At 37.6% G+C, this 16,334-nt stretch overlaps 1 protein-coding gene across 1 annotated transcript in view; it reads right to left on the reverse strand.

Annotated features, from left to right (window-relative positions):
* Nucleotides 1–11,981: 11,981 nt before the first annotated feature.
* Nucleotides 11,982–16,334, reverse strand: part of Itfg1 (integrin alpha FG-GAP repeat containing 1) — a 264,556-nt gene continuing 260,203 nt past the window's right edge. The window contains exons 17-18 of the mRNA XM_076839473.2: nt 15,354–15,471; nt 11,982–13,281 (exon numbers count right to left, since the gene is read on the reverse strand). Of these exons, the coding sequence (XP_076695588.1) occupies nt 13,222–13,281; nt 15,354–15,471 (178 nt within the window). The 3' untranslated portion in view covers nt 11,982–13,221. The remainder of the gene's footprint in view (nt 13,282–15,353; nt 15,472–16,334) is intronic.

Genomic DNA, 16,334 nt, shown 5'->3' on the forward strand with positions numbered 1-16,334 from the left:
AGGAGCAGCAGCTAAGGTAATGAGACTCTGCTCAAGGCAGCTCAGTTTTCCAAGTTCTGCAGGTAAAGCTGGGTAAACAAAACCGTGTGATTTCTTCTGGGTGTGAGTCGGGGGAGAGATAATACTCTCAGATGTGCCCTGATAACCATAAGAAGGTGTGTGCACAGTCAGTGCGAAGGGAAGAAAATTCAGCTAAGTAACACTATCAGATATCTTACTATACATGTGGTTTATTTTAAAAAACAAATCTTAACTTCCAAGGAATGACTCTATAATAATCAAGAGTTTACGGATAACTATAAAATTTCAGAGTTATTTTTTATTATAATATAATAAAGGAATCATTAAGAATTTATGGACTGTGAAATAAATATTCACCAATTAGAAAAGTCCTAGGTTCCCTTAGTACAAGCTGAATATATAAATATATACTTGGGTAGTTAAATATTTTAAATCAAATAAATCTCAAGAATTTAGGACTTTTTGTTCAACTAAAACGTAAATTTGCAAATTAAAAAAATAGTAAATTTGTCCAAAACATAGTACATCCAATTCAAATTGGAAGCAGGATTACAGCAAACTTTCTAATAAAACAAATTTGGAAAAAAGTGTTAATATGGAGTAAAAAAAACCAAATTTGTCATTGTAGAATATTAAGGTAGTAAAGAACTAGACATGCCTTTAACTTTCCCCTCAATATAAACGGTTTTTCCCCCTAACAATTGCAAGAATTCATATATTCAATTCCCAATTAAATAGGTGGTGGTGAGGGGGAGGAAGTCTTTCACTGAGTTGTGACGGTGTTTTCTCTGAGAATGGACAAAAGGATTTATTCAGTTAAGAGTTTCAGAATGAACTTTATGTCGCAATCTAGATTATGCATATATATATATATATATATATATATATATTTTTTTTTTTTTTTTCCTAAAAGAAAGTGTGGAAATGCAAATCCGCTAGAGCATGTTTCAGAGCTTTGTGCACTTGGTAAGCCGACTGTTTTAATTCTCCGAACAACAAATAAGAAGCAAACACCAGCGGAGCGTATTTTGGGATATGCAGAAAGGAGCTGGAGGACTGACGTTCTAGGGAGCAGCGCGTCCAGGGAAGAGTCTGGGGCACAGCCCCAAGCAGCCGCGCTCCCCCGGGGCCGAACTAAGTCGGGTCCGCGGCGCACACGCGCCGCCCCCGGAGCCCGCAGTGGTGCCGCAGCCTCCTCGGCCGCAGCAGGTGGGACCCGGCCGGTCCGGAGGCCGGTTCTGTCCCCGTGCGGACGCCGCTGGGCTTTTCAAAAAACGCTCCGCGACGTCTCGGATCCGGCTTTTACTGTTTGCGTGGAATTACTTTTCCGTGTTACGTTCGGAGAAAGACCGGCCTTAGCTCCATTGATACGGACCGACAACTTTGCAAAGCAATGTCCGTTAGAGGCGCGAGCGCACAGATCGGAGGGCCCTGCCGGGCCGCCGGGGCACCTCCCTGGCAGCCGCTTCCCGATTGTACCCCACCAGAGCTGCCAGACACGCAGGGGTTGGAGGGGAGGCGCGCTGGGAAAGCACCCGCTCCGGGCAGGACGCGAGAGCTCCGCGATCCGCTCCAAGCCGCTGCGAGCGCCGCCAGACAAAGAGGCGCGTCGGGGTGCCAGGCGCAGGGAAGGGACGCGAAGACGCGGGCCGGTCGCACGCCGGCCTCAGCCCGCAGGGGGCGTCGTCCACGGCCCCGGGCGCTTACCTTTGAGGACCGAGCAGAGCTGCTCCAGGGCCATGTTCCCGAGCGGCCAGGCGCTTCTCGAGGGGCTGAGTGGGCCGAGGCGGAGGCAGAGGCGCGCGACTCACGGCCCGGCGCGATGGCAGCCCCACTCTGTCCCCATCGTCGGTCACAGGGCTGCCTCTCCACTGAGCACGGCTCAGGTCCTGCGGCCCGGCATGCCCGAGTCCCCTGGAGGGCTCCCGCACTGCCCGAGCCCCCCGACGGGCACTGCCTCCTGCTCCGCGGCGCTCCGTCCCATCGACCGCCTGGGAGCAGAGGAGCGCTAACGCGTGGCGCGGGACAATACGGCCGCTCCACCCGCAGCCGCGGCACGGGCTCCACTGAAGTGGCGGGCGCGGGGAGCCCAGGCTCATTTAAGCAGCGAGCGCGAGCGCCGCGTGCCGGCCGCGCTGCCTGTGCGCATGTGCCCGCCCCCTCCCCCGCCCGCGTGCCCCTCGCGCCCCTCCCAGCCAATCGCCTCGCGAGCCCGCCCGCGGCCTCGAGCCCTGGGATGGCGTCGCGCTCTGCCGGTGACCGTTGGGGTGGGGGCGGGGTGAGGCCAGGCCGGGCCGCCGCCTGGCGGAGGCTGGGGGTGGACCGCCGCTCCAGTGGGCGGGCGCGGAGGGTCAAGCCCAGCCCATACCTCCGCCGCCGCAGAGCGCCGGGGGGAGCAGATGGAGTCCTTGGTGTCTCCCGCCCTCACCCACCTGCCGGGTCTTCTTGCTCCCTCGCAGGCTTCCAACCCTTCGGTCCCCTAGCAGCAAAATTCAAGGTGAAAACTTTGCTCACTCTGCTGGACCACCTGCCCGGGTCAGGGAGGCGAGGGTCCCGGCAGAGCGGAGGCTCTCAGAGTCCTTAGCGCCAGGTGAGTTAAGCGGACCAACGGTAATAATTACTGACGGTTCCTGAACGCTTACTAGGTTGCCGGACACAGCACCACGCACTTTCCATATCCACACTTTAAATCGTCCCACCCTCAGAGGATGGGAAGATCCAGACAGGAGAGGTTAAACCATTTGTCCAGAGCCAGTGAGCGAGGCAGGCAGAAGTGTAAATCCTGGGTATCCGCCTCCTCCATAGTGCCCTTTTACTAAGCCCTGCTGATGGGTGGTTAACTCGACTGATAAAAATCTCCAGATTTGCCAATGACTGTCGTTTGTGGTGTTATCCTTTTTTATTTTCTCTGTAGCACTTACGCTCTGAAATTACCTTGCTTATTTACTTATCCCCTGTATCTCGCTAATCCCTATCACATTAAAATAGAAGCTGATTGAGGGCAGAGAGGCTATGTTCGTTATTTCACTCAACACATACTTATTGGGGAGAAAACAATGTCTGGTGCTGGGGAAACAACCTTGATTCAGACCTTACCATATAAATAGATTGTTTGTACCTGTATCTGACACCCAGTAGGACCTGCTGTCTAACAAATAATTGCTAAGGACAATGTCAGGCTACCGAAAGAAATATTCCAAGATTGTCAAGGCCTTCTCTCTTTCCATGTATCCGTCCAAGAAAAGCACAAAACTGCAAGTAATTCACAAGATTTACAAGTGAAAACATATTCAACACCAATGAATATGAAGGTATTTGACCCTTTGCTGTGTGCTGTGTTGGGTTTTTATAAGTTTGGGTTTCTAAGGACAATCACAGTTAAGATTGTACACAAGAACCAACTAGTAAATAAAGCAATTAAGACCCCTTTCCACAAATACTGTAGGTGGCATTTTGGTAAACTAGCACAATAAAAAAATAAGGCCATTGGGTAGATAAAAATTTGAGAGGAAGGGGCCCTTTGAACATCTGGAACAATAAAAGGTTCTTAATGTATAGTTGACTGAAGGAAAAATCAGTATGTGTGATGTCATCAGAGAATGTTTCATGAAGAAGGTGACACACAAAGAATGGGAAAGCTTTAGATGGTAAGTGGAGAGGAGAGGGTGGAAGAGCACAACAGGCAACTGCAGGGGTGAGCAGTTTTATTTTTGGTAGTAAAGATAAGGTTGACTAGAGGAGATGTAGTTGGCCTTGAGTATCCAGGGAGGATCAGTTCCAGGACACCCTCCCAACCCCCAATCTCCCATGGATACTAAAATCTGTGAATGTTAAAGTGGTGTAGAATTTGCACATAAACTACATGTATTCTCTCATGATTTGAACATCTCTACATTACTTCCAACCTAAGAGTGTAAATGCTATGTAAATAGTTGTTAAACTGTATCGATTAGGGAATAATGGCAAGGGGGAAAAAGCGTGTACATATTCAGTACAGACATGACTTTTAAAATATTTTTTAGTTGTAGTTGGACACAATACTTTTATTTGTTTATTTTTATGTGATGCTGAGGATTGAATGCAGGGCCCTGCACGTCCTAGACAAGCACTCTACGACTGAGCCACAGCCACAGTCCTACAGAAACGATTTTTAAAAAATTTTCAGTCAGCTGCTGGTTGAATCCTTGGATACAGAGCCCTCAAGATTCAGAGGGCTGACTGTATTTACTTGAATGCTAGGTGAGGAGTTTGTACTTGATTCACAAGACCATAGGAATAGCTTTTAATAGTGTAATAGTAGAGTTCTAGAAAAAATTAATCTGGCAGTTCAGTTGAGGATGACAGATAAGAGAAACCATAGTAATTCAAACAGTAGGTATATAGTATTTCTTCATTTAGCTTAGTAGCTTTTATTAATAGTTTAATTTTTATAAAATCTAAAAAGTCTTTTCTAGCATGTGGGCTTGGGAGTAGATTTCAATTGGGAATTTTCATTTTGTGGCTCCCTTTTCAGGCACCTATCTCTTAGCTGTACTGGTATAATTGTAGTAGACTTTTTGAGGAATGTAGTAAAGCACAGATCATAGCTGAAACTACTGTGTGGCCATATGTTAGCTAAATCAAAAGGAAAGCAGTTTGCATATCTCTCAGCTGGGGAGTTCTGTATTTGAATTATTATTTTGTAGGAAGACCGCCCGGTAGCACCCAGTCTGTTCCCACATTACTTGCCAGTTTTCAGGTGACTGGGAATTCTGCTTTCATTGCATCCTGCCCCATCTTCCAGGCTTCAAGCTAGCCTTTCCAACTTGTCACAGAATCATGCCTATAGTTTAAATGTGGTTTTCCCTGACTAAATCCCATGTAGCACTTGAATGGTCTGCATGGCAATGACTTACTAGAATGAGTCATTTTTAAAAAGCTTTTTATCTCAATGGTTATGTACTTAATAGATTTTTGTTTTCTTTCTTTTTTGCTATACTTTGACAGTTTGAAGATAACCTACAAAAACTATCTCTATGTTTAGATTCTTTATTTTATTTTATTTTATTTTTTTATTGGTTATTCAAAACATTACAAAGATTTCAGAATCACATCGGTTACACATCCACATTTTTACATAATACCATAATAGTAACTGTTGTATTCTGCTACCTTTCCTATCCTCTATATGTTTAGATTCTTACTGACTGAATGTTTGTGTTTCCTCAAAGTTCACATGTTGAAGTCCTAACCTGGAGTGGGGCTGTTTTTGGAGATAGGAGGCCATCTAATTACATCTAAGGAAGTAATTGGGTTAATTGAGGTCATAAGTGTAGGGCTGCTCTGATAGAATTAGCATCTTTATAAAAAGAGAATCCAGAGAACTTGTTTTCTGAATGTGCAGGCACAAAGAAAGGCCATGTAAGGACATAGGGACAAGGTAGCCAACCATCTGCAAGCCAGAAAGAGAATCCCCATCAGAAACTGAATTGCCTGGTGCCTTGATCTGGAATTTCCAGCCTCTAGAACTGTGAGAAAATACAGTCCGTCATTTAAGTCTATAGTATTTTGTGTGTCAGCCCAAGGTGACTAATAGGGGTATAACTAAGGAAGACAAAGGAATTTACTATCAGCCAAAATTTGATATACAGAAAACTATTTTTACTAAATCACAACATGGGTTTCAAACTGCTTTACTGATACTGTACAATTTATGGCTACAGTAATGGTGAAATTTAGTGAAAGCCAAAGATCCAATATGGTCTTGGTGTATAAAGATTTCATTGTTTATTATACAACCGTAGAGTTTTTGTTTAAGCAAAGAAAAGAGGGAAGATTATAAAAAGGTACTGTATTGGTCTGCTTGGGCAGCCATGACAGAATACCATGTCATGGGTGGCTTAAATAAAACATTGTTGTTTTCTCAGAGTTATGGAGGCTGGAAGGCTGAGATCAATGTGCCTGCAGACTTCATTTCTTTTTTTCTTATTAAATTATTTATTCTGATTTGTTATACATGATGGAAGAATGGAATTCATTTCATATTACACATATAGAGCACATTTTTCAAGTCACAAATTGTTCACAAAATATTTTCACACCATTCGTGTCTTCATACATATACTTAGGGTAATGATGTCTAACTCATCTACCATCTTTCCTACCCCTTGCCCGTTACCCCCTTTCCTCTCCCCTTTGCCCTATCTAAAGTTTCTCCACTCCTCCCATGTTCCCCCGCATTGCCATTATGAGTCAGCATCCTTATATCAAAGAAAACATTGGGCCTTTTGTTTTTTGGGATTGGCTAACTTCACTTACCACAGTACATTCTCAACTGCATCCAATTACCTGCAAATGCCATGATTTTATTCTCTTTTAATGCTGAGTAATGTTCCATTGTATGTATGTATGTATGTGTATATATAAAAGTTTTCCTATCCATTCATCTACTGAAGGGCATCTGGGTTGATTTCACAATTTAGCTATTGTGAATTGTGCTGCTATAAACATTGATATGGCTGTGTCCCTGTAGTATGTTGTTTTTAAGTCCTTTGGGTATAAACTGAGGAGTGGGATAGCTGGGTCAAATTGTTCCATTCTAAGTTTTCCAGGGAATCTCCATACTGCTTTCCATGCAGGCTTCATTTCTATTGAGGGCTTTTTCCTGGCTTGCTAATTACCACCACTGCATTGTCTTCATGTGTATTTTACTTTGTATGTGTACTCTTGTGTCTCTTTTGCTTACTTTAAGGACATCATTCCTATTGGTTTAGGTCTCCACTGCCACGATCTCATTCAACCTTAGTATCATCTCCTTAGAGGCCTTATCATCAAATACAGCCATATAGGAGGTTAGTGCTTCAACATACGAATTTTGGGGAGTGCATGATTGAGACCATAAAATACACAAAACAAAATTATCTTTCTCTGTTAATGATATTGAAGAGCTCCTGCTAGGGAATCAAAAAGAGTTATTTTAGTAATACTGTCAAATAAACTAAAATTTTTACTAAAATTTTTCAATCTTATCAGGCATATGTCAAATGGTCAGGTAAATTTTCATCAGTTATTTTCATTTCATTGTGAAAAACTAAGGCCCTAATTATGTTTCTTGTAATGAAATTGGTAAAAGTTTGGCTTTTTCTTAAAAGCCAAAATCCCATTTTGAAAGGACATCTGTTTACTTCATGCTTAGATCTGTTTAGTTGAAACAAATACTGATTTATTAGTGTAACATGAAACTATATTATAGTATATAAATTTTAATGTAGATGTCTGGGAATGATAATAGATGACAATGGAAATTTTTTATAAGTTCAACTTAATGGCTTGATGAACTGTAAGTACTAGTTGATATACATATGCTATTTAATATTGGTTTGATTAGAAGGCATATATTCTACATATTGTTATTCAATTCTTATAATTTATTTGTAAGGAATATATATCTAAATTATAATATTAGGAACGAAGCTCAAACTTGTGCTATGAAATACATAATTTAAGATTTATAAAGAAACTCATTTCTAGATATGTGATCTGCAAAGGGATCTTTGAAAAATTTTGCAAGATTTTAAAAAATAAATAAATAAATATTAGAAATGTGAATTACTAAATATATATTTAGAAATGTGTCTAGAAGAAGTATGTAAGCATGTATCAAGAAATGAAGCATTGGGCCTGGGGATATAGCTCAGGGGTACAAAGCTTGCCTATTTCTGGATTCTAGGCTAAGAATTGTGAGAAAAAAAGAAAAAACAGAAATGAAGTACCATCCATACTCTGAAATATTCCTTGTGCCTCTGCCTGATGATAATCTCCCAGTTCCCTAGAGTTCATCACTATTCTGAATTTAATCATTTCCTACCTTTTCTTTATGATTTGATGCCTGTAAATGCATCTTTAAACATTATATTTTTTTTCTATTTTTGAACTTATTTAAATAGAATAATTGCTGTATGTATGCTTTAGTCTTATTCAACTGGCTTAACTTTGAGATAAATCTGTATTGTATGCAGTTGTAGTTCTTTAAATGTCATGGCTGAATAATGTTTCATTGTATAAAAATTCATGTAAACAGACATTTAAGCAGTTTATATCTTTTGGCCCTTATGAATGTTGCTATGAACTTTTTAATTTTTTGGTACCAGGGATGAGCCTGGGGTACTTAACCACTGAGTCACATCCCCAGCCATTTTCATTTTTTATTTTAAGATATTATCTTGCTAAGTTGCAGAAGCTCATTGAAATTGTGATCCTCCTGCCTTAGAAAAAATTTCCTTTATGTATTTGTACTTTTTGTGATCTGAATAAGAGGTCCAACCTCTCTTCAGGATTGCAAAGTTATTTACTTATATTAAGTACTAAAAGCTTATAAATTTGCATTTCACATTTAGTTTCAATCTATCTGGAATTGATTTTTCTGTGTTAGGGCACATCTAATTTTAGTTCTCTTATTAATGTTCTCAACCTCATTTACTGTTAAAAAGCTGTGATTTTTATTCTTTTCTAAGGTGTTACACCTGTATGTAAGTCTGTGTCTGAACTGTCTAATACATTCTGTTGGCCTATTTGTCCATTCATCAGTATCACACTCTATTAATTGTAAGTTCATATGAAGTTTTAATATCTGGTAGGACTAGTTCTTGTTCTTTTTCAAGATTATTTAGGCTACTCTTGGCTCTTTGTATTTCCATATATACTTTACAAGTAGGTTATTAAGTTCAGCATTAACAACAACAAAGTCAGTGGAATATTAGTGGAGTTGGGAAGGATTTACCATCTTTTATAATTTTGAGTATTCCTATCCATGAACCTGGTACAGATGTGCATTTGTTGAGGATTTCTTTAGTGTTTTTCAGAGAAGTTTGATAATTTACTTCATAGAAGTGTGTTTATATCTTATGTCATTGACTTTTTTGATATTGTTGTTATGTTTTAAAATCTCATTTTGTTACTGAGTATGCTGGTATATAAAAATAGATTTGATAGAAATAAACTCTCAAAACTTTTTTCCAGAATGGCTTTACCATTTTGTATTCCCACTAATAATGTATGAGAATTCCTGTTGTTCCTCATCCTTGTTGGCACTTGAATTCTTATTCTGTTTTAGCCATTATGATAGATGTGTGTAGTGGCATCCTTTCATGACTTTAATGTGCATTTTCTTATTGGTTGTTCAAAACATTACAAAGCTCTTGACATATCATATTTCATAAATTTGATTCAAGTGGGTTATGAACTCCCATTTTTACCCCGTATACAGATTGCAGAATCGCCTCGGTTACACCTCCACGTTTTTACATATTGCCATACTAGTGACTGTTGTATTCTGCTATCTTTCCTTTTCATGGGCATTTTTATGTGTTTATTTTCTATCCATATATCATTTTGGGTGAAGTGTCATTAAATTCTGACCCACTCTTAAATTGGGTTGTTTTTGTATTGTTGAGTTTTAAAAGTTATTTATACATTCTGGATATAAGTTTGTTGTTGGATATGTGATTTGCAAATATTTTCTTTGCCCATTTAGTTTGAATATTCATTCTCTTGAAAGTGTATTTGGCAAAGCAAATATCTTTAATTTAGATGAGATCAAATTTATTAACTTTTTCTTTTGTGGATCATGCTTTTAGTATCATTTCTAAGAACTCTGCTTAACCCCAGATCATGAAGATATTCTTCTGTTTCCCTCTAAAAGTTTTGTAGCTTTACATTTTATGTAAGGTTTACAAGCTGTTTCAAGTTAATACAAGGTATGAATTCAATTTTCTTTCTTCCCTTTGCATATAGATATCAATTGTTCTGACAGCATTTGTTGAAAATGCCTTCCATTGAATCATTTTTATACCTTTGTCAAATATTGTTTAGTTATCTTTGTGTGGGTCTATTCTGGACTCTATTTTATTCCATTGACCTATGTGTCTAGCTTGATGAGTATAGTTTTATAATTAACAAGAAGTCTGGTAGTTAGATTCCTTCAACTTCATCTTCTTTTTCCAAATTGTGCTAAGATATTCTAGCTCCTTTTGTCTTTCATATAAATTGTACAGTAGTCTTGTTTTTTGTCTACAAAAAATACTGCTGGGATTTTGGTAGGGATGGGGTGAAATCTATAAATCACCTCAGCAAGTGTTTACATCTTTATTATGTTGGATTTTCCCATCTCTGAATAGTATCTTTCCATTTAAGTCTTCCTTGATTCTTCCATTATTATCTTGTAGTTTGTAGTTAATGGATCCCTTGCATGCTTTGTTATATTTCTACCTAAGACACTCATTGTTTGGATCTTATTTTGAATGACATTTTTAATATATTCAGTTATTCGCTTTTAGATAATTTGTGTGTGTGTGTGTGTGTGTGTGTGTGTGTGCGCGTGCGCGCATTGACCTTTGTATCCTGCAACCTTGGTGAACTCATTTACTAGTTCATTTGTTTGTTTGTTTTTTTGGTACTGGAATTGAACCCAGGAGCACTCAGCCACTACCCCCTTTTTACATTTTATTTAGAGGTAGGATCTCACTGAGTTGCTTAAGGCCTTGCTAAGTTGCTGAGGCTGGCTTTGAACTTGATCCTCCTGCCTCAGCTTCCCAAGCTGCTAGGATTACAGGCATACAAAACTGCCTGGCTCATTTGTATTTGTATTTGTATTTGTATGTATGTGTGGGCTTTCTCTCGTCCAGGGAGGAGATCCACAAAACAGGATAGAGGAAGAGTGTGGCTGTGGAGTCACGAATCAAGACCGCCGGATACCAAGCTGGAAGCAGATCTGATTTTATTGCGTAGTTACCATGTATATATACTCAGGCAATAGCTAAGCAGATTATAGGCAGCCATGGATACAATTATTTGCCAACTGTCTTTGTAGCAACCAATTAAGGAGTGGGCCATGGAGCAAGCGCTGTGACTGCAATACCAGAGCTCTGCCTTTGGGGTGGTTTGCAGCTCAAGTGCCTAGCAGGAGGAGAGTAGTTTTGCCACTCAGGCACGCTTAAGGTAGGCCACATAGGCAGTACTCCATGCACCTGTCCCCACATGGTATGTAGATTTCTTGAGATTTTTCTGTATACCATCATCTCATCTGCTAATTTTGATTCTTCCATTCCAATCTGTCTTTTATTTTTCTTTCTTGGCTTTTTAATTCTGGTTAAGATTTCCAGTAGTATTTTAGAAAGTATTAGTGACAGGGGACATCCTTGGCCTTGGTCCTTTTACGTACAAACCATCATTTTGAACTCTAACCTCTCCTTTAAGGTAGGTATCACACTTAACTATCCTAGTTTACAGATGAAGAAACCCAAACTTGAAGAGCTAAAGTAATTGATTCAAAGTCATAAAATGGGGCAGTTGGGCTCTGAATTCAGTTTTGTCTGATCTCAAAGTCTTGTTTTCTTTGCACTACAGTATTCAAAATTAATACAAACATCTTTATTACTGAATCTCAGTGTTGGGCCAATTTTTTACTTGCTGTCTCTTAATAAATAATATTAAAAGTTGTGTTTGGAGACACAGAAATAGTAGTATTATCATAGACTATATTTTTGTCATTAACATTTTGTCTGTCATGCTATTCTTTGTAGACCCTGATTCCAAATAGTTTTAAGACTCATGCTTTATTAGTTGATAGATATGAAGTTTATTATCCTTGGAAATGTAAAACAGTGCATGGTTATAGCATTATGGGTTTATAGTGAGTATAAGTATTATCAGGAGAATCCTGCCTTGTCCCTGACTCACAAAGTGGTAATGGGAAAGTCACCTTATCTTGGTCTCATGGTCCAGACAAGTGATTTATGTTCACTTAACCCTTGAGGACTCTTCATGTTCCAAAATAATTATTTCAAAACTCATCACAACACTTTGCTTCAATGAGGAATATTTATTAAGAAGACACATTCACATGCTCAGATACAAAGTAAACTAATTTAATACATGCCACTCTCAGTGAACGATAAAGAAAAAAAATAACATGAAGAACGAAATTGTTTTCAGAGAGATTTTATATTTTGGAGCCATTACATGTCCATGTGCACACTAGAAAATTATTATCCTTAATATATGAACTTTTTTCTCAATCTAAATTTAAGTCTTTTAAATTTAATTTTGACAAAAGGAAGTTCATAGTGTAAAATTTGCATTCAAGTCTGAGTGTAAATTATCAACTGTTGCAAGCCTTGAGAATAGAAATTCGATTGAAAATTTGTATTCCTAGATGCTGTCTATAGCAGGTTCCTTTGAAGAAATAAAATGTTCTTCATTGTCACATGATGATTAGTTTTTCAAATAAAAAATTTTATGACATATTTATTCTTGGGTAATGCTATAATTTTTAGTTATTATGATCAAGAAAATTTTATGTAAGATATGAACCACCAAGAATTTTAGTTTTCCAAAGAATGTGATTTCTTCATGCTTAAAAGTAAAATTCTATCAATTCTATATATTTTTATAATTATTTGTAGAAGTCTAATAAAATCACCTAAAATAGTAACAATGACAGCTACTATTTTTTGAGCACTTTACTCTGTGCTAGGCACTGAGCTTAAACACTTCAAGTACCTATCCCACTTACTCTCTTCAATAACTTAAGCGAGTAAGTATATTAGTCCCAATGTATAAACAAACCTAGGCTTACAGAGTTTAAGCAATAGCCAAATTCAAACAATCACTTTGTAAGCTGTGGAACCAGGAATTTAAGGCAAGTCTTACTGTGATTCCAAAGGAAGAGTACTCAATTATATTGTATGCCATCATTGAGCCCCCTGAACTGCTGTGTTGAAGGTGAATGTTTAATAACTTTAATCTGTGATAGATTTGCAAAAGTAGAGTTTGCACCATTAGAATAAGAAACAAGATCAATTCAAGGGGAACAAAGAAAAATCCTGCTTATTTAAATATTTTTATTTATACATATTTTTCTATGATTACCCCAATAAGATTATAAATACATAAACACCAAAGTACATGCAACACATTCCACAAAAGAACAAAAATGCACAGCAGTACTGAGTAAATAATTTAAATTACTGTTTACAAAGTGCTTAAAAAAAAGACTTTGTGAGACATTCAGACTGTATTTATTTTAATATCTTCCAATAATAACCAAGAGATGCATCATTTATAAATAATATTCAAAATCCCCTATTTTCTTCTATAGGCCAGGATTTAGTATTTCAGCTAATCAAATGAATAGTCATTCCATTATGTAATATTAAAGCCAAGTCACATAGCATCAAAATGAAACCGATGGGCCTCTTGTCGTTTTTCTCTATCATCTGCTTTCTGAAAAAAGAATTTTAAATTAGTTTATAAATGATAAGAAAACGTTAAGAAGACTCATTTCTGAAATAGAAGTGATTAATTTCTTAAAAAGCCCTCCCTCAGCAATTAGTAGATAATGGTTGTGATTTTATAATACAATAATCTTATGAAATATTTTTGTAGTTTATAGTACTATTTGATAATTAACGATCTACTAATTAAATTTAAAAATCAACAAAAATGTTATTTAGTTTGTTGTTTGAAAATAAGAGTTAACACTTGATTCTATAAGGATAGAATCAATTATTCTATTTTTCTCCAATTCAACACTGATATTAAAAAATGAACTAAACTAATTATATTAATGTATATTAGTTTTTGTTTTTTTGTTTGACCTATGGATTTAGCAGATATTTATAGACCCTCTGCTCCCAGCAATGTATTATGCTCAGTATTTTGAAGAATTAAAAACCCCTCAGTTTTGTATTTTGTTCTCCAGGAACTTAAAGCCTCAGGAAAAAGAAGGAAAACATATTGTACTTCAGGATACAAGGTGAACAATGTTACTTCTAAGAGAGAGATTACTTCTGGGTTTGAGTGATGAAAGAGAATGCTTTGAAAAGACAGCATTTTTGGAAATGAGGTTTAGGAAGGGGAGTACAACAAGAGTGATCATGAGAAGTCTAGAAGGAAAATGGAATGTATGAAAAGAATATATTGGAAAAGGTATATTGGAAGTAATATGAAAGTCAGGTTAAGGAATTTATACATTTTTAGGCAGTGGATAGTCCCCTGAGGTTTTTTAGCAAGATAGTGTTATAATTAAGGCTAAACTTAATGAAGAACAATCAGGTAACAGTTTGATAAGTGGAAAAGGAAGAGAATGAAATTGGAGAGACCAGGTGGGATATAATAAGGGGCTGAAATGAAGAAGTGGTAGTAGGAATGCAGAGCAACAAATTTTTTTTTTTTTTGGGGGGACCTATACTGAAGTGTTTCATCTCCAAGCTACACCCCCAACTCTTTTTATTTTTATTTTTTTGAGACAGGGTCTTGCTTTGCTACATGGGCTGGTCATCCTGGAGATCCTCCTGCCTCAGTTTTCTAAGTCACTGGGGGATTATAGGCATGTGCCACTGTGCCTGGCCTGATGAGATTCTTAGTGGAGGCAGAATCAATAGGGAAATAGATTAAATCTTGTAAGTAAAAAAAAGAGAAGATATGAAGCTTTAGAATACTGATTTTGAGGTGCTTGTAAGATGGGAAGAGACCTTTAGAGAGAGGTGAGGGTTGGAAATATTTCGAGTTAATAACTGAAGCTATTATTAGATGAAATTGGCAGGGGAAGTGTAGAAAGAGGACTTAGGGCAGATACTGTGGAAAGCCTGCCTTGAGAGAAAGGGAGAAGGCAGCAGCCAGTCTAGGTGAAAAGTTGGTCAAAGAAGCAGAACTACAGTGCTACCAATGATACTGTGTATCTATTTTTTGCCACAACATTATAATTGCTGTAAGCCCACAATCAGATGTCCTGAAAAATTGATGAAATTAATTTCCTTTCTTTCATAGGTCAAGAGCTGTCTTAAAATTTTAGACTATGTTTTGATAATTCTGGTCAAAGTACACAGGATGATCATTGGTCTTACCTCAAGCTGCAGTTTTAAAGTTAACTAAATATGTAATTTTACTTTCAAATGATAAATCTATGAATACTTATTAGAAAAATTATTGTGTTCTCTTTTTTATAAGTTAAAAGAGAAGCTAATAAAAAACAGTACTTTTAGTTAGCAAAAATGATTATGATTGACATGATACTCCAAAGAGAATAGGTATAACAACAAAGTGTTTCTCTTTTGTGACACAGAGAAGCCCTTTTATTGGGGGCATTATTGGGATGAAATTATTAGTTATGTATTTAGTACTTTTTCGTTTTTGTGGTGCTGGGGTTGAATTGATGGCCTCATACATGCTAGATATGCACTTTACTATTAAGCTACATTCTCAGTTCTTTAATGATAATTTTAAAGAGCAATCAATACATATAATAAACATTATATGTATTAACCAAAGTTAATGTTTCATTTAAATAAACAAACCTTTTCTTGCCAATGTAAAATGCCAATTATAGCCAAGATGAAGACACAGACACCAATGAGAGCTATGGCGGTAAGTAGCACAATATTACTTGGTGTAAGATATAGTTTGGCACTCCAGCTGTAGATAAAAACAGAAAAATTAAAATTACAAATGTTAACTTAAAGATAAGCTTAAACTGAGATCAAAAAGCAAAATAGCTTATTAAGTGATAAAATGAGCCATTCATTAAATCACTCACCCACCTATTCATTAACTATAAGTAAAACAAAAGCAATTAAATTTAGAAGAGTGCTAAGACTATGACTCCTGCAGAGTTCATATTTTTGTTAGAAGCTAGGTGGAATTTTTTTTCTTTTTTTCTGGTCTGATGCTAGGGATTGAACCCAGGGCCTCATGCATGCTAGGCAAGTACTTTACCATTGAGCTACACCCCCAGCTACCTGAAGTAGAATTTTTGATGAGATATTTTGATATTTTTCTTTTTCCGAGTTTGACCCTCTAAAAATTGTTATTACTTTTTGTGGTATCAGGGATTGAACCTAGGAGTGCTCTACCACTGAGCTACACCTCCAGCTGTTTTTATTTATTTAATTTACTTTATACAGATAGTCATGCAAAGAAGGCTGGCCTTGAACTTGTGGTTCTCCTGCCTCATCCTTTGGAGTATCTCGGATTACAGGCGTATGCCACTGTGCCCAGCTAAGAAGTATTATTAATTTATCAAGGGTATTTGGATGAGCAAAGACATCGTTTTCACATTTTGATTGACCTGCTAAATTTGAAACCTGAACTCTTAAAGATATGTGGTCATGACTTCAATAAAGTTTCTGTATCATTTTTTTTTTTTTGACCCTTGCCTACACATGCAGTATGACCAACTGAAACAACTGTATACATAGACGGCATGTGCAGGACTCGCCCCATTTCTGTGTCTTGGTTAGAGGGTTTACATTACTATAATGATTTTTATATTGAGAACA

The sequence above is a fragment of the Callospermophilus lateralis genome, chromosome 18 (assembly GCF_048772815.1).
Source record: "Callospermophilus lateralis isolate mCalLat2 chromosome 18, mCalLat2.hap1, whole genome shotgun sequence".
Lineage (NCBI taxonomy): Eukaryota > Metazoa > Chordata > Mammalia > Rodentia > Sciuridae > Callospermophilus > Callospermophilus lateralis.